This window comes from Neolamprologus multifasciatus, chromosome 23 (assembly GCF_963576455.1).
Source record: "Neolamprologus multifasciatus chromosome 23, fNeoMul1.2, whole genome shotgun sequence".
Classification (NCBI taxonomy): domain Eukaryota; kingdom Metazoa; phylum Chordata; class Actinopteri; order Cichliformes; family Cichlidae; genus Neolamprologus; species Neolamprologus multifasciatus.
The window spans coordinates 26866229-26892077 of record NC_140460.1 but is presented as its reverse complement, the minus strand read 5'-3'; the positions used below and the strand labels follow the sequence as shown (position 1 = coordinate 26892077).

The window sequence follows — 25849 nt, the reverse complement described above, 5'->3', positions numbered from 1 at the left end:
AGTGGAGTACATTTTAAAACTAACTTTCCCAACACTGAGTATATTATTGTGAAGTTTGAAGACGATCAACAAAAGAAATTGTGGGTAATATAATGTTTTTACTGATTTTCACATTCAGTGTGACTTTCACCAGATTTCACCAAAATGTAATTTGGCTCAAGTTGTTTTTGTTATCTACCATCACACAAAATTGAGAAACTGTAAACAACCAGACAGACAAACAGAACCACATACGCAGACGTGAGTGTGAAGAAAATTACAAATACAATGGAGAATAAATAAGACACAAGCAAATAAAGCAGATTATAATATTTATTATTAATTAACATCAGTATATTCCATTTTATACATCAAGGCCATTTCATTTTATAAATATTTGCATTAATAATTAATTTCTCTTTATTATCAATTTTTGTACTTTTTGTCCTCCATGAAATAAGTTTCCTAGACTCATCTGTTGCAACAAATTTAAAAGTTAACCATGCTCTTCCACTTTTGTATATAATATATTAGTGTTTTAACATCTAGTCTTGGTTTTAAATCATCCCAGAGAGCCACGGAGGCAGAAAGAGTCCAACGGTCCCCAGCAGACACACTATGATGAACATCCACAGGAAGATGCGGTCTACGACCATGGCCACATACTTCCAGTCCTCCTTCACCTGAGAGAAGACATAAAACCAAAAATGAGCCAGTAAACTTGGAGAAATATATAAAACCCAGGCTGTCTTCTGTTTGACACCCCTGATGCAAACTTTTGACCGCAAATCTATAACCAAAAAAATCCAATACTTGCCGAAAAGTCTGCATCTTCTGCTCTTAGGTGTTCAGCGATGTACGTTACTCCCTCCAGGGCGGATATGACAGCAGGAGACAAAGAAGAGTCCCACTGGTTCTGGGTCGAACCACACTCCACAGGGGTATCCCACTCTAAGCTGACAGTGGAACGTGTCTGTGGTAGGAGTGTATAGCCCAGAGACCGAGCAGAAAGACAAGATGGGGACCGAAACCTCTCCAAATGCTCCATGTTTGAGTAACCATGAAAGTCCCAGTGGTTAATTTCATCTCCAGCATCCACATCAGACTCCTGAGTGATCCAGATGCTGTGGGAGGGGCACGGAGTCCGGAGAGGGAGGAGTTTATCGCTCAGATGGTGTTGCCTAAGAAAGGTAGATGGGTTTGTAGAAAAATTACAATGACATTGTAACGACAAGCAAAACATTGTGAAAATATAAAACTGAAAAACTAATGATTACAACTATCTGTCACCTTAAATTATATATTTCCCTTATTTTTACCACTACCTCAAATTATCAATATACTTCTACTGCCAATAGGTGGTGGTAAAATGCCTAGAAACTGTCTGCCAACCACAATTAAACAACAAAAAGAAGAAGAGTTTGGAGGCTGTGAATGTATGGTGGGGCTGCTAAGTTATCTCTCTGCAATATGTATTAAAATCAGCCAAATGGTTCAAGCATATAATGAACACAATAAACCTGTGCAGAGATTTTGTGGTTTCCTGTGTGGATTACCGCACTAACTCAGTCGAGAGCTAATTAATTGGATTGAATTAGCCAATCCTAAACTTCAACTCATACACATTTGACCACGTAGAAGTCAACTACACTAAGTTATTTATGACCATGTAAAAACCTGCAGTGCCTCTAATGGTCATAGAGGCTTTCTCACCTTGCAGGCCTGAGTCCATGATGCGGGCGCTTCATGCAGAGCCAGCGCGGCACCACAGACAGGAAAAGCCTCCGAACCCACCGGGGCATGGTGTGAGTCTCTGATGATCGGTGGTGCACATTCAAAACAAACACGGTGATGATGATTGACAGTGTGACAAAGATCATAGTGAAGAGCAGGTACTCCCCAATCAGCGGGATGACTAGCGATGTGGATGGGATGATCTCGGTGATGAGCAGCAAGAAGACGGTGAGCGACAGCAGCACGGAGATGCACAGCGTGATCTTCTCGCCGCAGTCTGATGGCAGGTAGAAGACCAGGACGGTCAGGCAGGAGATGAGCAGGCAGGGGATGATGAGGTTGATGGTGTAGAACAACGGCAGGCGGCGGATCACAAAGTAGTAAGTGATGTCGGGGTAGATCTCGTGACAGCAGTCGTATTTCTTGGTATTGTAGGTTCCTACAGCGTTGACGATTGCCCATTCTCCACTCTCCCAGTAGCCCTAAAAGTCAGACTCTTTTTAGCCACACTGACATCGTGCAGAGGGAGTTTACAGTTAAAGCAGCAGGGGGAAAGCCTGTTACAGGAGAAAGCCAGGAAATAACAGAATAACAACAAGGAGGGGTTGGACTGAGAATCGTCACAGGACCAAAAACAAAGCAGGGACTTAGTGCTGGAGTGGAATGTGAAGAGTACCAACAACTTAAACTTCACTTGGCTTGACACACCTCCCCCTGCTGGTCATCCTTCCCCAGCATACAGTTCATCTCATGAACATTGTCCCCTTCCGTTGTCTTTGCACATACAGCTTGCACCTCCATGTCCCTCTCAACTGAAAAAGTCAGGAAAGAGTTGTCTTGACTCTACTCTGGCAGAGCGGCTGGTCCTGATGGCATCAGCCCCAAAGTTGTGCTGCTCAGCTGTGTCTCATCAGCAACCAGAGTTTTAAACTGCATAAGGTCCTGACTCTCTAAAGGACATTCTGTCTTGTCCCTATCCACAAAAACATCTCATCCAACTACTTCCAACGACCACAGGCCAGCTGCTCTGACCTTACATGTCATGAAGATACTGGAGAGAATAATCCCCCACAACGATTATTGTTTTTTCCTCTTTTATTTTGGTAGTCATTTGTCTCCTGTGTGTTGCAGTTATTTTTACTTTCCCTGTCACAGTCATGTTACCTGTTCCTCATTTTCCCCTCTGTGCCTCATGCCCCTGATTACCCCTTTATGTATCTGTCTGTATAAATAGTGCTGTCTTTTGTTACAGCGTACTCTCCAAGTGTTGCAGGATAGAGAACTCAAATGCAGACATGCAAACTTACTTCTGCATTCTGTGCTTCAAAATCAACTCTTTCCCCTATAAAGACAACATTTCATGACCTCCCCTGTAGCCATAGTGACACCTTTTAACACCTCAGTATATCAGTTAAGATGTTGTTTGCAGACCATTATAATAGTTTCCATGTTTTCAATCCAAGTTCAGAAAAGAGCTTCAAGGGTTCCTCCTAGTATAGGGGTGGCCAACTCCAGGCCTCGAGAGCCGGTGTCCTGCAGGTTTTAGATGGGGCCTTGATCCAACACAGCTGATTGAAATGTCTAAATGACCTCCACAACATTTCTTGAAGTTCTCCAGAAGCCTGGTAACGAACTCATCATTTCATTCAGGTGTGCTGACCCAGGGTGACATCTAAAACCTGCAGGACACTGGCTCTCGAGGCCTGGAGTTGGCCACCCCTGTCCTAGTGGTGTCCAAGGGGTAAAGAGTTAAAGAAACCTGCCACGTTTTACAACTCAGAAATCTCCCCAGGATTTGGAGTTTTTCTTTCTCTTACAAAACTATTCTGTGAATTTTTCCAGAACCTTTTGCTGCAGTGAAACATGACGCTGGGAAATACTTTGTTAATTAAAATGTGAGCAGCCTGAGAGTTTGGCGGGCATTCTTCTGTAAAACAAAACACATGTGAAGAGCTGATAAGAGGAGGTAAAGAGGTGCAGGAGGTGTTAGGAAGGAAATCATAAGAGAGTATGAGGGAGGAATGTGGAGGGGGAGGGGAAGCAGAGCAACCTCCACCCACGTGTTCCCACCTTCAGGTCCACGGCGTTCTCAAAGGGCTCCAGGTCGATCTTGGCGCGGTCATACGTCCAGGATCCGAACTTCATCTTGCAGCTCTGCTGGTCAAAGGGGAAGAAGGTGACGTCGATGGAGCAGGAGGACTTGTAGATGGCGGGCGGTACCCAGCGGACACGACCGGTGTAAAACAGCTGTGCCTTGGTCATGTGGGTGACAGCGAACTCCCCGTCAGCACTTTAACAAGAAAAGAGGGTAAAAAGTTTTAATTTCATTAGTTTTTAAACTCAGAAGGTGAATCAATAAACCTGGAGCTATGCCCGTTTACACGAGCTATGCTTAATAATTGATAGCTGAATGTAAATGACACTGATGCAAGCTCATTTTCACAGAAAGCGGAGAGAGTTTCATCTCCATCCAGACCAATTTTAATACTCCCCCGAGCCCCGAGGGCTGGAAACTCAACTAAAACTGTGTGATGCAACATCGCCGTGCATCCGCAACAGAATCAGGGTCATTTATTCAACAGCATAATTTGCATGCATCGCCAATTGATATGCAGGAAAATGCAGAAAATACCATCGAGCTGTTTGTCTCCATGTAAGTGACCTCAACTCCTCTTTCGCTCTTCAATGAAGGAGGACCGTGTTATGGATCAAGCAGCTAATTGATCACTACAGATAATTTCCAGGTCCACCTACAGAAAGTTGTCTCTGTTCAGGAACAGTATGTGTGTCCTTGAGCATCTGCTGTGAGCGTGACTCAATATTTTAAATCCAAATAAAATAATAGTTAATAATCCTTATTGAATCCTATTTTTCCAGGGTCTATAGACATCTTTATCTGGCTTCATTTGCTCTTTGGATAGGGGTCACATGACGGTGGTTGAAAACTCAAGGGTTGTAGCTGAATAGTCAAGTTTTTCATCTTCAAACTGAGTGAAATGATCCTGAAATATCTGCAGAACAGGTCGACCTCTGTAAATACGAAGGACAATCCCACAAATCATAACGACGAAAACAAATAATCCGCATGGCTCAGAAGTGGCACAGAGCATGCAATTCATTTATTTGTTTTAAACCTTCAGTCTGTTTCTTATTATTTGGTGCGTTGCACAGAGGGAATATGTTTTTATATATGAAAAACGTCCTAAATTAAGATTATGGGCTGTACTAAATCTTTAGGCACTTTGCTACTAACAGCCTGTCACAATAACACATCCATTTCTTTAGTTGACCCGAAAAATACAATACAGACATATTTTCAGCAGATGAACACTATCTGAAAGTCATGTCTTTAAGTAACAGGGAAAAAAATCCAGCAAAGACCTGACACAGAACCTGAGAGATGCACCAGGGCCTTCAACTGATCCATCTACTGTTCACTAAATCCTCATCAGAAATGGTCTCGGTGGAAGTGTGGTTGTCAGAAGCCATTCTTAATGAAGGAAAGCAGGGAGAAAACGCTGAGGTATGAAAATTAAACAAGAACTGTGGCAAACGGTCTTCAGGAGTGATGAATTTGAAATGTTTGGTTCTGCTTTGGTTCATCATTGTATATACATACATAGGAGGTCAGGAGAGAGGTACAACAAGAGAGGTCTACAGGCATCTCTAAAACACGGTGGAGGCTCTGTCATGGTTTCAGGCTGCATTTCAGCCAGTGGTGTTGGGGATCTTGTCAAAATGAATGAATTATGAACTCAGAAAAGTACCTTCAGACTTTGATTTACCACATAATACCATCTGGAAAATGTTTAACTGATAACATTTTTCATTTTCAGCATGATAATGATCCCAAACACACTGCCAGTGCAGCAAAATCATACCTGGATAGAAAAAGACACAGTGGAACACTATCAGTCATGGATTGGCCTCCCCATAGCCCGGACTTCAACATTATTGAAGCAGTGTGGGATCATGTTGACAGAGAACAAAACAAAAGAAACATCCAAAGAAGAGCTTTGAATGTCCTTCAAGAAGCCTGGAGAACTATTCCTGAAGACTACTTAAAGAAATAACAAGAAAGCTGTAACTATAATTATTTAGGCACCAGAAGCAGAAATACTATTTGTTATTAGTGAAAAATATTTAAGTATTTATGTGTTGCTCAGTACTGTTAGAATAGAATAGAAATAGAATATAAAGAAATGAGGGGGAAAAACTGTATTTGGATTTTTTAGGATCATAGGCTGCCTCTCAAAATGTTTACTCTGTTATCTGCTCATTGAGGTTAGAGGACTCTTTAAGGAATAGACGTGCTGTCCTCCAGAGAACTTACCGGTCAGTAGAAGGTGGTTTTGCACTTGCAAGCCTCTTATTTCAAACATAACTTGTGCCTAAGAAGGTTAGGCGTGCAGCACAAGTTACCGTGGCAATGCAATCTGGTAAGATGTAAAGAGCACCACTGTAAAGCTGAAAGCCCAGGGTTTAACCTGGGGTTACCTCGCTAAGTCCCCAAATCCTGGCTTCCTGGGATAGACTGATGTCATTGCTTCTCTACTCTCAGTGAATTTTAAGATGAGTTTGAAAGGATGAAGGAGGACGAGGAGGAGGGTGGACTCGTGAATCATGCGTGTGGTTTTTACTTGTTGTACAGCACAATGTCAGGCACCCAGATGAGCTCAGAAGGGACTCTGATGGACGTCACATTGTTGAAGTCAGAAGGACTCCACTGCAGCTTGTAATCCATCCATTCCTTCGAATGAATACACATTTTTATGTCATTTTAGGACACAAAACACATTTAAATTACATTTAATTAACATTCAGACCCAGTTTTTGTTTTCACCCACCTGTTTCAGCCACACGTTGGTTGTCATCATCTGATTTTTCTCATCCTGTGTTTTGTAAATGAAGTGGACACAGCGAGTGAGCCATGCATCTAACGCCCTAGTAGGTGCAACAGCACAAAACAGAAAGGGAGAATAGTTTTGAAGGTATGGTTAAATATCCTACCACATCTATAAGCTGGGCGATGGACAGGCCAAACTTGACGATGACCACGTCTGTGACGTTCTTCGCCGGTCGGGTCCACTTGCTGTAGCCTCTAAACAAACTCCTGAAGAGCTCGTCCTCAGTGTGAACACGATCCCAGTCCTCAGAGAGCACTGACGGAGAGGCAGAGACAGATCAGCGACGGGTTCAGACTATCATCCTGCAGTAGTTTAAAAGTGCTTCCTTTGTCTGATCTATCTTATGTAATCAGTCACTCATATCATGAAACCTTGAATAGTTTCCATCCAGTTTGATGCATTTTGCAGGTCTCATTTTACCTTCTTGCAAATCTCTAAGGAAGCTCTCACTCACTAAATCACATTTATACAGGCAAAAGTCAAACACACACACATAGAGGCCTCTGCCAGAAAGTGGGCTTTGAGTAACTTCAGAGGTGATCCTTGATGAAAATCAGTGTATATAACCATGGTAGCATATGCTGCAGACATAACCTGGTCCGGAATGGGTGAACACCCACTTGCTTCAATAACTATTCCTGTCGATAAAAGACCAGTTAAAGATTTTGTGACATGTTTTCCTACTTCGAAGAACTTGGTGTCCCTCGTGCTTTTTATTTAGAGAGAATGTGATTTTCACTTTTCAAAATCGAAGACACATTTCTGGAAAGTTTCTGTCCTTTTCTCAAAACTCTGAACCCAAAAGCTGGTTTTCAAACTAAATTCAGAACCTCTGATTTCACGGTAACATATCAAAAAAGATTTTATGCTCAAGACTGTACAGCGTCAGGTTAGGTGCAAGCAATTTATTAGAAACTCTAAAAAGTAAATGAAGACAAAGCATTCAAGACTTTTCAACCATATGTGCAATTCTGCAAAAAAAATTAAGCAAAGACAAAAAAATGACCCCTCACACCAGAATCCTCTAATTGTAGGTCATTCACTTTGTCCTATTTCCTTCTTTCACATAAAAACATATAATAAATTCTTATTTTCTATGTAATGCAGCTCTCATAATGCTTATATGCATCATAATATTAGCGAGTGCAGGTAAACTTTATATTCTATGAGGAAAATGGGAACAAGGAGCTGGAAAGTTTCCTCAGAGATTTTGGTTCATATTGACACAATACGATCACACAGCTGCTACAGAGCTGTCTCCTGTTAATAATAATAATAATAATAACTTTATTTATAAAGCGCTTTCAAACAAAGTGCTGTACAACTAAAGAGATAAATAAAATGAAAGCAATACATAGCATTACAGGTAAAAGACACAATACAAGTTAAAAACAATAAAAATTAAAAACTAAAAGCCACAGAATTAAGACATGTAGGATCGGGTGAACAAATGTGTCTTCGACTTAGTTTTAAAAACCTCCACAGAGCATGCCTGCCGAATATCTTGAGGGAGGCAGAAACGGGGCACGAAAATAAAAAGCTTGCTCTCCAATTGTCTTTTTTCTGGCTCTAGGAACTTTTAGAAGGCCAGAGTCCTGAGATCGTAGAGCACGAGATGGAACATAAAGGTGTAAAAGGTCGGAGAGGTATGTAGGTGCCAATCAGTTTAAAGCCTTGTAGGTGAGCAGCAGGACCTTAAAATCTGCTCGAACCTGACAAGGTAGCCAATGCAGAGATCTCAGAACAGGGGTAATGTGCTCAAATTTCCCAGTTCTTGTTAAAATGTGAGCAGCTACATCTTGCACCATCTGTAGACCTCTAAAACCTTTCTTTGGTAGGCGAGAAAGAAGAGCATTACAATAATCAATACGGGAAGACACAAATGCATGGACAAGAACCTCTTGTCCAGGCGCTTCATAGATACAGAGAAAAGCCCAACAATCATATGACCCCCTATGAGCAAGCACTTTGGCGACAGTGGGAAGGAAAAACTCCCTTTTAACAGGAAGAAACCTCCGGCAGAACCAGGCTCAGGGAGGGGCGGGGCCATCTGCTGCGACCGGTTGGGGTGAGAGAAGGAAGACAGGATAAAAGACATGCTGTGGAAGAGAGACAGAGATTAATAACAGGTATGATTCAATACAGAGAGGTCTGTTAATACATAGTGAGTGAGAAAGATGACTGGAAAGGAAAAACTCAATGCATCATGGGTATCCCCCGGCAGCCTACATCTATTGCAGCATAACTAAGGGAGGATTCAGGGTCACCTGGTCCAGCCCTAACTATATGCTTTAGCAAAAAGGAAAGTTTTAAGCCTAATCTTAAAAGTAGAGATAGTGTCTGTCTCCCGAATCCAAACTGGAAGCTGGTTCCACAGAAGAGGGGCCTGAAAACTGAAGGCTCTCCCTCCCATTCTACTTTTAAATACTCTAGGAACAACAAGTAGGCCTGCAGAGCGAGAGGGAAGTGCTCTAATAGGGTGATATGGTACTACAAGGTCATTAAGATAAGATGGGGCCTGATTATTTAAGACCTTGTATGTGAGGAGCAGGATTTTGAATTCAATTCTGGATTTAACAGGAAGCCAATGAAGGGAAGCCAAAACAGGAGAAATATGCTCTCTCTTTCTAGTCCCTGTCAGTACTCTTGCTGCAGCATTTTGGATTAACTGAAGGCTTTTCAGTGAGTTTTTTGGACATCCTGATAATAATGAATTGCAGTAGTCCAGCCTGGAAGTAATAAATGCATGAACTAGTTTTTCAGCGTCACTCTGAGACAGGATATTTCTAATTTTAGAGATGTTGCGCAAATGGAAGAACGCAGTCTTACATATTTGTTTAATATGTGCGTTGAAGGACATATCCTGGTCAAAAATGACTCCAAGGTTCCTCACAGTGTTACTGGAGGCCAAGGTAATGCCATCCAGAGTAAGAATCTGGTTAGATACCATATTTCTAAGCTTTTCAGCGCCGAGTACAATGACCTCAGTTTTATCTGAGTTAAGAAGCAGAAAGTTAGTGGCCATCCAAGTCTTTATGTCTTTAAGACATTCCTGCAGTTTAACTAATTGGTGTGTGTTATCTGGCTTCATGGACAGATAGAGCTGGGTGTCATCTGCATAGCAGTGAAAATGTATGCTATGTCTTCTAATGATGCTGCCTAGGGGAAGCATGTATAATGTAAACAGAATTGGTCCTAGCACTGAACCCTGTGGAACTCCATAATTAACCTCAGTGTGTGAAGAGGACTCTCCATTTACATGCACAAATTGAAGTCTATTAGATAGATATGATACAAACCACTGCAGTGCAATACCTGTAATACCTACAGCATGTTCTAATCGCTCTAATAGGATATTATGGTCAACAGTATCGAATGCTGCACTAAGGTCAAGAAGGACAAGCACAGAGATGAGTCCACTGTCAGAGGCCATAAGAAGATCATTTGTAACCTTCACTAAAGCTGTTTCTGTGCTGTGATGAGCTCTGAAACCTGACTGAAACTCTTCAAATAAGCCATTCCTCTGCAGATGATCTGTTAGCTGTTTGACAACTACTCTTTCAAGGATTTTTGATATGAAAGGAAGGTTGGAGATTGGCCTATAATTAGCTAAGACTGCTGGGTCTAGAGATGGCTTTTTGAGTAAAGGTTTAACTGCAGCCACCTTGAAGGCCTGTGGTACATAGCCGATTATTAGAGATAGGTGAGTGTGTCACAGTGTGTGAATGTGTGTGTGAATGGGTGAATGACTGAATGTAGTGTAAAGCACTTTTTGGGGTCCTTAGGGACTGAGTAAAGCGCTATACAAATGCAGGCCATTTACTATTTACCATTTTTAAAACTAACAGTCTGAGACCTCCCAAGCAGGTAAGATCTCAGCCATGATAAAACATTTCCTGTAATTCCAATAAAATGTTTAAGCCTATCCAATAAAATGGAGTGGTCCACAGTGTCAACCGCAGCACTTAGATCCAACAGTAATAAAACTAAAGAGCGATCATTGTCTGCATTTACCAGCAGATCATTTACCACTTTGACTAAAGCTGTTTCTGTGGAGTGATTTGGTGTAAAAGCAGACTGAAATGGTTCAAACAGATTGCTTGTTGACAAATGCTCAGTGAGCTGCTTAAAAACCACTTTTTCAAAGATTTTAGATAAAAAAGACAGATGTGAGATGGGTCTATAGTTTGCGACCATGTCAACATCCAGTCCAGGCTTTTTCAAGTTCAGCACTACCACAGCTGATTTAAAACATTCAGGAAAGACTCCAGTTGTCAATGAAGTATTTAAAAGAAACAGAATGTAGGGTCCTAATACTGACCACAGTTCCTTTATAACCCAGGCTGGTAGAGGATCCAAAGAACAGGTTGTACATCGAGCTGCTTTTACAACCTTAGTTAATCCAGACAGAGAAATAACCTTGAAGTCATGGAACAGTTTATCAGCACCAACAGGCAAAGCAGCTGAGTAGTCTAATGAACAGCTTGAGGAGGGAGTAATATGAAGTGTTTCAGCCCTGTCTCTGAAAAATGTAAGAAAGTCATGAGCTATCAAATTAGAACAGCAGAGAGTTGACTTACTCTCTGTAAATTGCGACACTGTGTTGAAAAGGAGTTTTGAGTTATGTTTATGACTCATGATGAGATTTGAGAAATAATTTGCTTTCGCTGTCGACATCACTGACTGAAGAGAAGATAATGAGTCCTTTCAAGCCTGGAGAAATACATCTAGTCTGGAAGACACAATTTCTTCTCAAGTTCAAGAGCTCCTCATTTAACCAAAGCATAGGGTTCCTTTTTTGACATTTCAACTTCCTTACGGGAGCAACAGAGTCCAGTAGTTCAAGAAGTGTATTATTAAGATTCGCAGTCAAGGTGTCCACACATAACTCCTGGGTAAAAATAGGGTCCAACACAATATAACGAGATGATCTGAGGGGCAATTTTCCCCTCTCAGAAGCTTGAGATTTAGGGATTAAAATATCAAATAGAAAGTTTAAGGAATCAGTTACATTTAAGAAATCTTTGACCAGGGGTTTATCCTCACAACACAGATGAATATTAAAGTCCCCCACTATAAGAATCATTTCATAGTGAGTGATAAAACATGTCAAGAAGTCTGAAAATGCCTAAATAAACAAGTCATTATATTTAGGTGGAAGATAGATGACTACAATTAGAACCATGGGACAGCCTAAAGTCAGAAGTTGAGACTCAAATGAGGTAAAAGCACCAGGACTTTGTATCTGTTTGCATTTAAAACAGTCTTTGATGATAGAGGCTACCCCGCCTCCCCTCCCAGACAACCTGGGGGAGCTGAAGAAACTGGTATTGGTGGGGCAAAGTTCCAGCAAGGGTGCCACTTCACCAGCGCGCAGCCACGTCTCAGTTAGGAGCATCCAGCTTATGAGTACCAAAGAAGTCCCGAAGAACATGAGTTTTATTTAATACAGATCTTGCGTTTAAGAGAGCTAATTTAACTCTCTGTCCATCCGTGCTAGCAGGCAGTAATTGTAGGTTGTTCGTATTTGCTCCACCTCCCCTCGTATCCCGTCGGCATGGCGACCAATAAAGCAGCCTCAGGTGAGCGTGCTCCGATGACGTTGGGTAAACAGGAAGAAGGCAGCGCTGTTTGAGACCAAAATAAAGTCCTAAACAGCCAGGGTCACCGATGGTAAGGACCCACTGCATCCAAGTTCTGACCCGAACACGCTTCCCAGAGCGCGTGCCACGCATTTATCCACTTCTCCAGCGCTTCCGTTTCAAAGGATTCCAGGGGGGATCACGGCGATGCAGTTCCTCCGGTACCGACGCCAGAGGCGGCGGGAGTCCTCCACATCACTCGCTAACGCTGGGGAGCTTCAGTAGTGAATCACAGATATTAAGCAGCGTCTGTCGCTCATATACCAACAGGGAGTGGGTTTTTAAAACTAGCAGGGACACCACTAAGAACATAAAACATAAACATTGCAGAACCGAGAGACGGCATGCCATGACATCCAGCGCCATCTTCTTACAAATGTTCCACCACATCTCAAAGAAGCTCTATTGGACTGAGATCTGGTGACTGTGGAGGCTATGTTCAAGGAACCAGTTTGAGAGAATCTGAGTTTTGTGACATAGTGTGTATTCCTGCTGGGAGCAGCCATCAGACGATGTTACACTGTGGCCATAAAGAGATGTACACGGTCAGCAACAACACTCAGGCAGGCTGTGGTGTTTAAAGGATGCTTAGTTGCTACTAAGGAGCCCAAATTGTGCTAAGAAAATTTGCCCCACACTATAACACCAGCAGCAGCCGGAACTGTTCATACAAGGCACGATGGAGCCATCCTTTTATGTTGCGTATGTCTGATTCTGACCCTACCATCTGAGCAATATTTTTCCAATCTTCTATTGTCCAGTTTTGGTGAGCCCATGAGAACTGTAGCCTCAGTGTGGTGTGGTCTTGTGCTGCCTCATGGTTTCATGTGTGTGTTCAGAGATGGTCTTCTGCATACCTTGGTTACCAATGTTACAGCAGAAAAGAACACATTTACAGCCTGCTAGAAATAATGGCTTAGACCTCTACCCTTCTATTTGCACACAGTGCTATCGTCATTTTTTGCTCTTTGGAGAGCTGCACTTCTGCACTGCGCTGCAGTTTCTCTCTACATGAGGCAAAATAAATACACATACAGGACCATAAATCCAATGTAAGCTGTTTCAAGCACTACAGAGATCACAAGACTTCGGTTTGTTGTGGTCATGGGCGCCACAGACATGTCCCACCGACCAGAAAGCACCAAAAGCTCTTCATAGCTCTTATACTCTTTAAAACTTTTTCATTTACAGTAAATAGTTTGTTCACTGATGGCTTAATCACTGTGTTGTTCACTGCACTTTTGATGTGTAGAAACTGAAAGAAACATTTAAATATCTGCACTCTTCAGCACTTTCACTTCACGTTCCTCCTCTCTGAAGACCTTCCTCTTCCCCCATGGGTCATGGGTGTTCCTGATTTATCTCCTCACTTTTCTCCCCCTCCAGCCTTTTTAAAGGACCAGTCTGCATTTTCACTCATACTTCGCTTAAACCAAAGTCATTACAGTTGAGAGAGATACTGTACCCAGTCTCTGAGTGAAAAGCTATTACCTGAATTTTATTGTTCATAAAATTTCAAAGATTAGGATGTGATCTACTACACTTGGATTTAATTTGATCTTACACACAAACCATTAGAGATAATTGAAGTTATTGTAAAACACTGAGTGTGGTTTTCCAGCGTTCATAACTCATCGGGGGAGTCCTTTCACGCTTGAAATAAAACTCTTTAATTCTCAGTGTTTGACCTTTTTGTATCAGATGTGATTTCTCTTTATTTATCTTGCAGGATAAATGAACACCGATGGTAACTATATTGCTTTTCTGTTCAGCTTGCATCAAGAAAGCCCTCCATCACTCTCTATCTCAGCTTTGAACTCTGGCGAGCCATCTGGCATCACCAGCGAGCAATTTAGGATTAGCCAGAGCAAGAAACGGCGAGCCAACAGCACAAACTGTGCAAATGTGATGCCAGTTTTTCTGATTACATTGGCTATTTATAACTGGCAAAATGATGTCTCAGGTAAGGCTGTGCCAGTGGAGGACAAACAGATATGTTGTTGGATTGTGCAGCAGTTTGTGTCCCTGTATTTAGTATAAAGACCCCGGCTGCTGTGTCTCATTTAGGACATGGAGGTTTAAGTTAATTTGTGTGGAAAATTATCAGTGAGCTTCAGTTTCTCTGAAGGATGAGTTGATCCTTTTTTGCCTGAATACTTAAGATTATGTTAAGTCTATAATCCATTACTTTTTCACACCAAATGCACTAATTAAAATGCACCTTTTAAACGTGTCACTGGGTGTGCAGCTTTGTAAACAAGCGTGCTTCACTTTACGGTTGGATCATTAGAATCACTACAAGTCCTCGACGGTTTTTACTCACAGGTCTTATAATAAAAAATAACAACCAGAAGAGTACACAGAGACAACTTTCAGTTAGGATAGCCATCTGCAGTGCTGAGAAAAAGTATTTGCCCAATTCCTGATTTCTTCATTTGTTGATATTTGTCACACTTTCACGTTTCAGATTAAACAAATTCATCAAGTCTCGTCTCACATTTACCCAAATACATCTTTGATGATGTTTGAAGACATTTTGGGAAAAAGTTATCTTGCAGAAAAAAGCAGAAAACCAGAATTTTTTGGATGGTCTGAGTCCCGTTACATCTGCATAAACCTAAGCATTTCATGAAAAGAACATCATACCAACAGTCAAACATTACTCACCACGATTGAACATCTGGCCTTAGAGAAGAAAATTCCAGAAGCCTTACCCAACCATGTTATGAGAAATTACTTGACTTTGATATTCAGGATGTCCTCCATGTGTTTTGAGAAGAAGGTCCTTACGTTTTTTTGACATTCTGCTTTTAAGAAAATATACGGTGTTATTTAAGCTATATAATTTTAAGTTTTATTTTTTAAAGCTTCTGAAACTGTATGCTGAGTGATCGTGCCGTTTGAGTCTTATGTACTGGAACAAAAATAGAACGATAGGCTTAAAGTTCATATTTATTTCACAAATAAATATGGACCACGTTCATTTGAAAAAAAAATTAAGCAATTTAATAAAACTGAATTACAGAATAAAGTTGTGTAAAGGACTTAAGGAAACACACAGACTTCCAATGCTATTAAAAAAATCATCCAAAGAGTGCAGACGTTGAAGGGTTCTTCCACAGACCAAATCCTGCTTCACATTGCAGGCCTCTGACTAAATGCCGAATTCAAATCCCATTTTTGCAAAGCGTTAACATTACAGTAACACCAACCAGCTTAGAAGAAATGTTGAACTTTTCCTTTAACATCTATAATTTTGTTTGTTCTGTCTCAATGACAGATATTGCTGGCTCTGCAGACATTTTTGGCAGCATGTTGGTCTCCTCTACTTTCTGATGGCAACCTGTGGCCAAGCAATCAGAGGAAAAAGGGAAAACAGAGAAGCTAACTAACTTTGGTGAAACGTAGCCCAAAAAGATGATGGTGACATGAATAGGCTGCAGCCAAGAAGTGGACAAAGGTGATGAAATGGAAGCCATATTGGCAGAAAACGGTCCCATGAGGTTTATATTTTTGGCAGCTAAAGCAGAAACAATAAAGTTGATAAGGAACTTGGATGGGCGAACTAAATCCTGTCAACTCCGAGTATATCCAGCTTCAGGTGCAGCAGGAGGGGAGGACACAAAAAGGAACTCTGTGTTTGATAAGGTCTGACTATTTAGAAAAAACCTGAGTTTTCCTCATGTCTGGGTTACTAAAGCCAGTTTTCTTGAATAGGGCCCTGCTCTACATGGATGTCACAGGCTAAGCCAAAGATGCAGCGATTACTCAGGACACTGAAGTAGCTCTGCAGACATTTTTGGCAGACATTTTTGGTGGACCTATCAGAATGGGTTAAAGGATCACAATCGATCTTTCTTTTTGTTCTTTTTTCGAGAAACTACTCCAGTTCAAGGCAGCACGGTGGCACGGTGGTTAGCACTGTTGCCGCACAGCAAGAAGGTCCAGAGTTCAATTCCACCATCAGGCCTGGGTCTTTCTGTGTGGAGTTTGCATGTTCTCCCCGTGTTTGCGTGGGTTCTCTCTGGGTACTCCGGCTTCCTCCCACCGTCCAAAGACATGCAGCTTGTGGGGATAGGTTAATTGGATAATCCAAATTGCCACTAGGTGTGAATGTGCGAGTGAATGTGAGTGTGAATGGTTGTCTGTCCCTGTGTGTTGGCCCTGTGACAGACTGGCGACCTGTCCAGGGTGTACCCCGCCTTTCACCCTATGACAGCTGGGATAGGCTCCAGCGCCCCCCGTGACCCTGAAAAGGATAAGCGGAAGCGAATAGATGGATGGATGGATACTCCAGTTCGAATCTAGTAGGGATATCTAATATCCCGGTCTCCATGTGGCCAAGATATTTCAGTGTTTGTCACAAATGTCAAACACTGAAAACACTGACCTTTAATCAGCAGGAAAATCACTCAGTGGGTTAACATGAATTGGAAATCATTGAGATGAGTCTGAATTAAAGTCTATTGAAAGACAGGTTTTCAGATTTTAACTAAATGGAGGATCATAAGTGATCACTACAAAAACCATGAGAGAAATACAAAAAGAATACTTCCCATTTCTATTTCAGGAACAAACATTTTACCATCTTGGCATGATTTCTTAAAATTCTGCATCTAAAAGGTCTAAAAACAAATCAGATTTGTTCTCAACATTTTATAAAGTACTATCTGCATATACAATACTACTTTATTTGTATAGCACATTTCTGAGACTGGCAGTGCTTCAGGTAATCTCAACATTTCTTCTTCCTGTGACATATGACTCGTATTATTTTCACACTCAGTGACTCCTCATGCCCAGTCAATGGGGGCAGTGTCACTACCACAAAGCAGGGGTTTTATCTGTCCTAATTTACTAAGAGTAAAAAGCCAACATTTCTAACCTGTTTTGTTAACTGGGGACTTATTTACTTGAGCATCGTAGACAGTTTTGTCCATCAAATGGTCCAAAATAAAAGGTAAATGCGTAGTTTTGTGTCAACTAAGGTTTCTCAGAATCGTTGCCTTTGCTGTAGGTGATCAGTGGTCATTCAACTGCATGAAGTTTAACAGAGCCACAGGTTTGTCTCACTGTAAGGGGTCTAGGGTTCAAGTTAATTTGTCTCCCATGCCTCAGCTTCTGCCACTTTAGCAGGAACTTCTCTTTCTCTCTCACCCCCTTCTCTTCTATTCTCTCCATGCTTAATTTCAGGTGCGCCAGCTCGCCCACCCCTACTGCAGCTTATATTCTTTTTCTCAGCTCCACCCCAGCACCAGATAAACAGCTTTTTCTATTTTCTCCTACTCACCTAAACTCTTCCGATTAGCCCCGACTCCTGCCTCCAAACACTCCGTCACACTAATTCCCCACTGTTCTACCACGTCAGTTTCTGAAACTAGGGTGTAATTTTAAGCACCTAAAAAGACTTACAGGTGCACAATAGAACAGTAGAAGAGGGGTTAACAACTGGAGGTCTTAAATTGTAAATAAACCTTTCACAGAAGAGTACAAATAATGCCTTATTAGCACTTTTGCAACAGGGGAAACATTCGTCCATCTCTCTTGAAATACCCTGAAAGCAGTCATTAATTCCAGATATTTTGTGCATATATGCATGTTAGTTTTTGGATTTTCACTGATACCAGCTGATACCTTTTGAGAGAAATTGGTATGAAAACAGTCACAAATGTGCAAAATGTGTTCAGAATTTTGAGTGCTCACAAATGCCTGCTCCGCTCCACGCACAAAAACAGATCACTGAACACTGTTTTACACATTTTTGCATTAAAACCTGAATAATTAGAAGTGTTTTTAAAGTGACAGCATCACAGACCTGATCGTTATTTGCCTCAAAAAGCTTCCTGTGCTGTGCCAGCATCAAAAACACATAATACACATCTAAATGAGTGGAGACTAACTGAACTTTTGCAGTCCTGTTTGAGTCTACTGTGTACTGAATCAGGATTTAAGCTCAATCCTGACTCTGCAGGATGTTAATTTTTAAATGAAGTCATTATGAATATACACTCCAAAAAATGAAATGTTTTCTTAAACAGTACCACTTAAAAGTATAGCAATTAAGTAAATTCCATTAAATTTAATGTTTCACATTTTACTTGTGTAGCACAGTTACATGGAAAAAATTATTTAAAGTCAGCATAGCCCTTTGTGTAGATGCCCCAACACAGATTGTATAAAACACCTTTAAAATGCTACTTTAGTGCATTAATCATAGTAATAATAAATGTGAATGTGAATAAATGACTATTGGCCTTCAATACGAGCCAGCAATAAAGGACTAAAAGTTTCAAATATTGTTTTGCAGAACATTGCAGGAATATGCGATATCATGATTAACAGCCTTCCCTTACTCGATTAATTTGCAACACCGCTTTATAAATGCATCATGTCAAAACGGGATGTACCCCAAGTCTCACACAGTCACTGATTCCTTTAAGTAAAAGGGAGGTAACAAAGTTATAAAGTCAGGAAATCCCCATGAGATGACTAAAAGCCTCGGTGCTTTTCAACGTGCTCCTACAGGGAAGTCACGGCTGATTTTTACCATATAAATCCCATCAATCACTTTCGCCGCCTCTCTTACCGGAGTTGATGAGGATCCAGCAGCAGCAGCAGAGCGGCGTCAGGTCTCGTTTGCGCCCCATTTGAAGCGCTACAAAGGGATCCACCGGCGTTCACACGAAGCTCAGCTTCACTCCGAGGTTCCCAGCGTTCATCTTCACACTGTCACACTCCTCTCCACACAGCTGCATGGATCCCAGTCACAGCCTCCCAGTGCACATCACCGCTGAGGTATCAAGCTCCCATTGGACTTGATTAATCGGTCTTACATCTCCACAATAATCCTGCCTCAGGTCTGTAATAATGAGAAGGCGGGGTATCATCTGGTTAATTTAATCAGCCCTGATAGTTCCCAGTAAATTATTTCAAACCTTGACTAAATTTTAATTAAATTATTTTGATCTAAATACTGCTGATGGTAATAAAATACTACCAAGAACAAGAAAAAGCCCAATGGATGCTGGATGCTATGTCTTTTGAGAAGCAAGTCACACAACTTCTGGTTGTAGGTCTATAAATCCACTTTAAGGCTACGTCCACACATACCGGGTATTTTTGAAAACGCAGATTTTTCTATGCGTTTGCACCTTTCGTCCACACGTAAATGGCGTTTTGAAAACGGAGATTTTTAAAAACACCTGCCAGGGTGGATATTTTCCAAAACTCAATTTTTGCATTTAGGTGTGGAGAAAACTCAGTGTCAAAGGTGTGCGCCTTTTCTGACGTCACACTGTGCGCCACGTTATTGTTTCGGCGAAATGAATTTCTACAATGGCGGACTTAGATAAAATACAGTTACTGTTAACTTTACTCTCTGTAGTGTTTACATGCTTACATATACAACACAGTTACTGTCCCTCCACACATAGGACTCAGTTCTGCTTCTATGCCCCATCTTTGTTTACTCTTTCCCACCCAGGCTTCTAGACTTCTGATTGGCCAACATTTCTACAGGTTAGGAATATATTGCCACAACTTTGGCATCTTCCTAGCAGCGTTTTCCTTCGGTTTTGCGTTTATGTGTGGACGGGATTTTTTTTTTTTTTTAAAGAAAACGGAAAATCTCAGTTTTCAAAAATACCCGTGTATGTGTGGACATAGCCCACACTAATGCGTTTTGGTTCGAAAAGGCATCGTTTCCGTTTTGGCCTCCTCTCCACACAGAGACAGCGTTATTCTCAAGGAAAAACACAGGCGTTTTGAAAACGCTTTCGAAAACACATACATTTCAAAACAGAGCTGCCCCGTCGCAGTGTGGACACTCGAAAACGCAGACTTTCTAAAACAATGATGCATTTTAGTCATGTGACCAATTAAACAAAGCAGAGGGCATTGTATAGCAGTTGTCTTGATTGCTCACAAATTTGACAGCCCTAAAAAAGATTATTATCAGTTTGTACATGCTCCAGATAGCTTTTCTTGAAATTCTCTAATTCTCACTCGCTTTTGCGCATGCGCAGGACTGGAAACCTTTAACTGTGAAAACGACTGAAAACGCTGACGTGGAGCATTTTCAGACGAAAATGCCTTTTTCAAATCTATCCGAGCTAGTGTGAACGTAGTGCTCACCATCCAATGTTGATGAAGAAATGCTTAAAAGGTTGGTAACAACATAAATAGGTTCTTAAAAAGCAATTTCCTGGCAGCATTATATTATGCTGTCATCACAGATTTATATTTATTTAACCTTCTAATCTCATATTTAGCATTAGCTAAACAAATGCTAAATATAAAGCTAGCAACTGACACAATACTGTAGCCTACCTCTGTCCAAGAGCAATAATAAAATCTGCCAAAAGGCTCTAAAGTATATGCCCTCATGGGCAACTTTGTTAGCGAGAGATAGCGTGCAAGTGCTTTTGCGCATGCGCAGGACTGGAAACCTTTAACTGTGAAAACGACTGAAAACGCTGACGCGGAGCATTTTCAGACGAAAACGCCTTTTTCAAATCTATCCGAGCTAGTGTGAACGTAGTGCTCACCATCCAATGTTGATGAAGAAATGCTTAAAAGGTTGGTAACAACATAAATAGGTTTTTAAAAAGCAATTTCCTGGCAGCATTATATTATGCTGTCATCACAGATTTATATTTATTTAACCTTCTAACCTCATATTTAGCATTAGCTAAACAAATGCTAAATATAAAGCTAGCAATTGACTAAACACTGTAGCCTACCTCTGTCCAAGAGCAATAATAAAATCTGCCAAAAGGCTCTAAAGTATATGCCCTCATGGGCAACTTTGTTAGCGAGAGATAGCGTGCAAGTACTGGTTTGGACCCAGTTTGCCTTCAGAACTGCCTTAATCCTTTGTGGCACCTTTACCAAGGTGCTGGAAACTTGATAGTAAACTACATAGTAAACTCTGAAAATCACAGGACCCTGTGAGAGGAAGCACTTGGCAACAGTGGGAAGAAAAAACTCCCTTTTAACAGGAAGAAATCTCCAGTAGAACTAGGCTGAGGGAGGGGAAAACATCTGCACCCTCACGGGTGAGGGAAGGGAGCCAGCACAGAAACATGCATGATAGCATCACACAGTTGTTGCAGATTTGCCAGCTGCACATCCAAAATGAGAATCTTCCTTTTCATGGGCTTTACCCACTCCATTTGCCAGGCTGCCTGCCTACCTATTGTGCAACTACTGAATAGCTCAATAAAGATTTGGAGTTGTATTTCAAACCTCATTCAGTCTCTCACTATGTGAAGCACCCACTGGGGCTGGAACTGGGGTTACAGTAGTAACCACAGAATATTTTCCGGTCTTGTGTGTTTGTTACAGTTATACTTACCTGGACTTCAAAAGATTCAGAAACTAGGATATGTTGGACAGAGTAGAAAACTATAGCCCAGGTTTAACCACTTTCACTACTTCTTTTCATACTACATGAAGACATTTATTTATGGTATTTATTTCCCACCTCTGCAACCTAAAGATGTAATAACTTGGGAGATATTGCATCTTTCATCATTGCGTTACATAATCGTTCCGACTGTGAGGCATACCCTCTGAATTAATTAGCAGGTCGCTGCTAAAAATGTGATATTAAATCTGCAAGGCTTTTTTAATCATCTCATGAGTAAGTTAATAAAAACCTTTAATTTGCTGAAGGTGTAATGCTGATAGGCAAAGCACCATCTGTAAATCATATTCATGTTTAGGGAAATTTTGTTCCATTCAAATATTAATTTGGAGTGAGATTATAGCAATATATGTCCAGGTAACAATAACAGAGAAAATTTTAATTTAAAATCTTGAAAGTCTTTAGGGCGTTATTGTCATTTTTCATGTAGTTTTGGATGTCCCCATCTTCACTCTTTTTCTTGCAGTCTGAGAGTAGCCTGCAGGAATCACAGCATTAGGATTTCTTCAATAATTACTAGCTTTCAGTCATTTGCTCTGCTCTCTCCAACTCCTCATCATTTCCTCAGTATGAAAGCTGCTTTAACCAAATATTTCCTATTTTTTATCACAATTTTATACAACTCCAGGTAGGAAAAATGTACATGCAATGTAAATATTTAGTATAAAAGATCCTTTATTCCTTCCAGCCTGGTATTGTTTTTCAAGCAGTAAAGAACAGTAGAGATGCTGCAGCTGTCCATGGTGCTAAAACATATCATTCTTCACTGACTTCACATAGCGCCGATTATCCACTTATCATTGACTTCCCTCATTTTAAGTAGTACTTAAGTTGGAAAAAAATATTTTATTCTCTCACTGTTACCATATGCAATGCTGTGCAAACCTCTTAAGCTACCTTTTTTATATTTTTAAAATATTTGACAGAGAACAGAGCAAAAGTCAGAAACATCCAAAGAAGAGCTTTGCATGTCCTTCAAAAAGCCTGGAGAACTATTCCTGAAGACTACTTAAAGAAATTACAAGACAGCTGTCTAAGAGACTGTGCTGAAGAATAAAGGTGTTCACACCAAATACTGACTTTCAGGCTCGTTAGAATTATACAAACTGTTTTTTTGTTTTTTTTACCTTATATGCTGGATTTCCATGTATGTTTGCTCATGTTTCATTAATCTCAATACCTTCCTCTCATTTTTCTAGCAACATACAGAAATGTGAGGGCACACTTTTCCAGCACAGTGCTGTATTTAGATACAGTCCCCATCAAAGGTTTAAGACCATTTGAAAAATGGCAAGAAAAATCATATTTATTGTCACGGCTGCTGAGGCGAGCCGCGTGGTGTTGGAGGAAAAGGACCCAAAATGCAGGCAGCAGACTGATGAAGTGTGATGTTTATTTACAAAGTGGCAGTGGAAAAAACAGGCAACGGAGCATGAGAAATTATTGAAGGGAACCTAAACTGGGAAAAACTAAAGAGCAAACTTGAAACCATCATCAAGCGGGGTGAAATGCAGCGAGCCGCAGACTAACGAACAGGACACCATGGAAGACAGATGAGCCGACAACAAACACAGACCAACACCCACTATATATACACACACAAGGAGACCAGGAAATGACATACAGGTGGGAGACACAGCTGATTCTAATACACATAATGACTGGAGGATACAAGCTGAACACAATGACCACAGACACAGACCTTCAGAATAAAACAGGAAATCCAAAATGCGAACTCAGGGACATAAACCAGGCACAAGGGGAGGATACAGGATACCAAAATCAAAATAAACTAGCACAGAGGAAAATAATCATATAAAACCCAAAACGCTGGGTCAACGACCCAGCACCATGACATTTTCCATGGTTGGATCTTAAAAAGGTTCCAAGTACAGCTTCAACATGCAACAAGAAGAAATGGGAGTGAAGCAAAACATTTTTTAAGCATGCAATTTATTGAAAACAACGCTTAAACTGAAACAGGTCGTTTTAAAGCTGATCAAACGTTCACCTCCAAAAAAACCCGTAAACCCCCCAAAACAAAAATCAAAGTTCCAAACATGAACTCAGTAATGAGTAGCTCCACCGTTATTGTTGATTAGGGATGGGTATTGATAAGATTTTCACGATTCCAATTCCATTTTTGATTCTGTTTAACAATTCGATTCTTTATCGATTCTCTTATCGATTCTTTTTTAAAAAGGAGAACACTAAGGTAGATTAGCTTAGAACTTTGTTTTATATCTTCTCTTTGAACAAGATAGAAATTTAGGACTAACATGGCCTTACAAACCCAACAGTGAGATCTTAAGAGCTCCAGCCTACAGCTCTTCAATGGGGTGTCACAGGGTCCCCAGGGGAAAAAAAAGTAAATGTAAAATAATAAAATAAATATTCTTCTGTAGCAATAACAAAGTATAACATAAATTATTGTGTAGCAATTACACAAGAATATCCAGTAATTGACCCTGTGCACGAGAAAATGCTAACTTCCTGGTTTGAGACCGGATGTGGGGTTGTACATTTCCGGTAGCTTTACTTTGCGGTCAATCGCTACTGCGAAGATATACTCCAAAATTGATGTCCAAAACTCAAAAAAGGAACGATCGCGTTAAGTTACAAAGAGGAGAAGGTGGGAACACTCACCACTGTTGTGTCATAAAAATCGAATGATCAGTTTTGACGTTTAAAGAGTTTAGATTGATCAGTTGTTTACATCACTAAACACAAGCAGAACTGCATCACTGCAGCAGAAGACACATCGTCCACATTCAGAAGCACATCTCTGTATAGTGACTGGTCTTATGATTTAAACAGGCAAATGTTCAGCATTCAAACTACAGGTGAACAATAGTCAAACCAGATGTTTTCCCCGTTATGTCGATATCAGCTAGTCAAGTACACACCTACACAGCATGTTAACAAACCGTGAAAAAAAGCCACACAAAAAATTAATGATTGCTGGTAACGGTTTCTATACATTAGTATTTACGAAGGGTATGTTTTTTTTGGGTTTTTTTTGAGTGATATGTTTTTTTATTGATTAGCATTCAAATATCTCAGTGAAGACAGAACAAAGATCTACCACAAAGCAAGAAAGCATGAGACAAGGCTAATCAAAAGGTATTGGCTGAAGCATTTGCTTATTACGCCAACCCTTTTAACAAAAGATCTTTTAGCATGCAGCTCCTGTACACAGGGCTCGAAGCAAATAATAAAACAAAGGAAAAACAAAACAAACAAACAAACAAACAAGAAAAAAAACAAAAAAACAAAAAACTTTCCACCTTAGATAAGTAACTACATCAAAGCAAAAGAATCAAGAGGTTTTTTTGTTTTTTGTTTTTGTTTTTTTTGCTCTTTTCATTCTTGATATATATATATTTCTAATACTCTATTTTTAAACATATTTTTAAACAAGGAAAATGAACTACACCTTTTTAAATCACTGTCATAACTATTCCACAGGTTAACTCCTCTAACAGAAACACATCTCTGCTTTATATTTGTCCTTATCTTGTTTTTTTTTTAAAGAAATCTGTTCCCCTTAAGTCATATTGACTCTCTCTGACTTTGAACAGCTTCTGAGTACTGGGGCAAAGCAAGTTATTTTGTGCTTTATACATTATCTGTGCCATTTTATATTCAACTAAATCATAAAATTTCAGGGTATTCAGATTAATAAACAAAATGTTAGTTGGTTCTATATAGTTTGATTGGTTTATAATTCTTATAGCTCTTTTTTGCAACTTGAAAATAGGAAGAGTGTTAGTTTTATATGCATTACCCCATATCTCCAGACAGTAAGTCATATATGGAAGCAACAGAGTACAATAGAGTGTGTATAATGATTTTTTGTTCAGGACATGCTTTGTTTTATAGAGAATAGCAATGGTTTTTGACATTTTTGTTTTCACATGGTTTATATGAGACTTCCAACTCAGCTTATCATCAATTATCACTCCAAGAAATTTATTTTCGTACACTCTTTCAATTTCAATTCCATTAACCCTGATTTTAGATACATTTTTCATTTGTCTAGTGCCAAAAATAATCAATTTTGTTTTCTTTATATTTAATGATAACTTATTTACATCAAACCAGTTTTTTAATATATTTAACTCCTTTTCCGCTGTAGTCAGAAGCTGTTCTAGGTTTTT

The 25849-nt window shown here is 40.3% G+C and overlaps 1 protein-coding gene across 1 annotated transcript; it reads right to left on the bottom strand.

The window, feature by feature from the left end:
• Positions 1-278: 278 nt before the first annotated feature.
• Positions 279-19328, bottom strand: LOC146491717 (neuronal acetylcholine receptor subunit alpha-2-like). Its single transcript, XM_085151804.1, has 8 exons — positions 18849-19328; positions 6724-6875; positions 6561-6605; positions 6354-6463; positions 3784-4003; positions 1693-2195; positions 797-1160; positions 279-662 (listed from the first exon to the last, which is right to left on the bottom strand). Exons 1-8 carry the CDS (start codon positions 18907-18909, stop codon positions 537-539), a joined length of 1581 nt encoding a protein of 526 aa, XP_085007930.1. The 5' UTR covers positions 18910-19328; the 3' UTR covers positions 279-536.
• Between the last annotated feature and the right edge of the window lie 6521 nt (positions 19329-25849).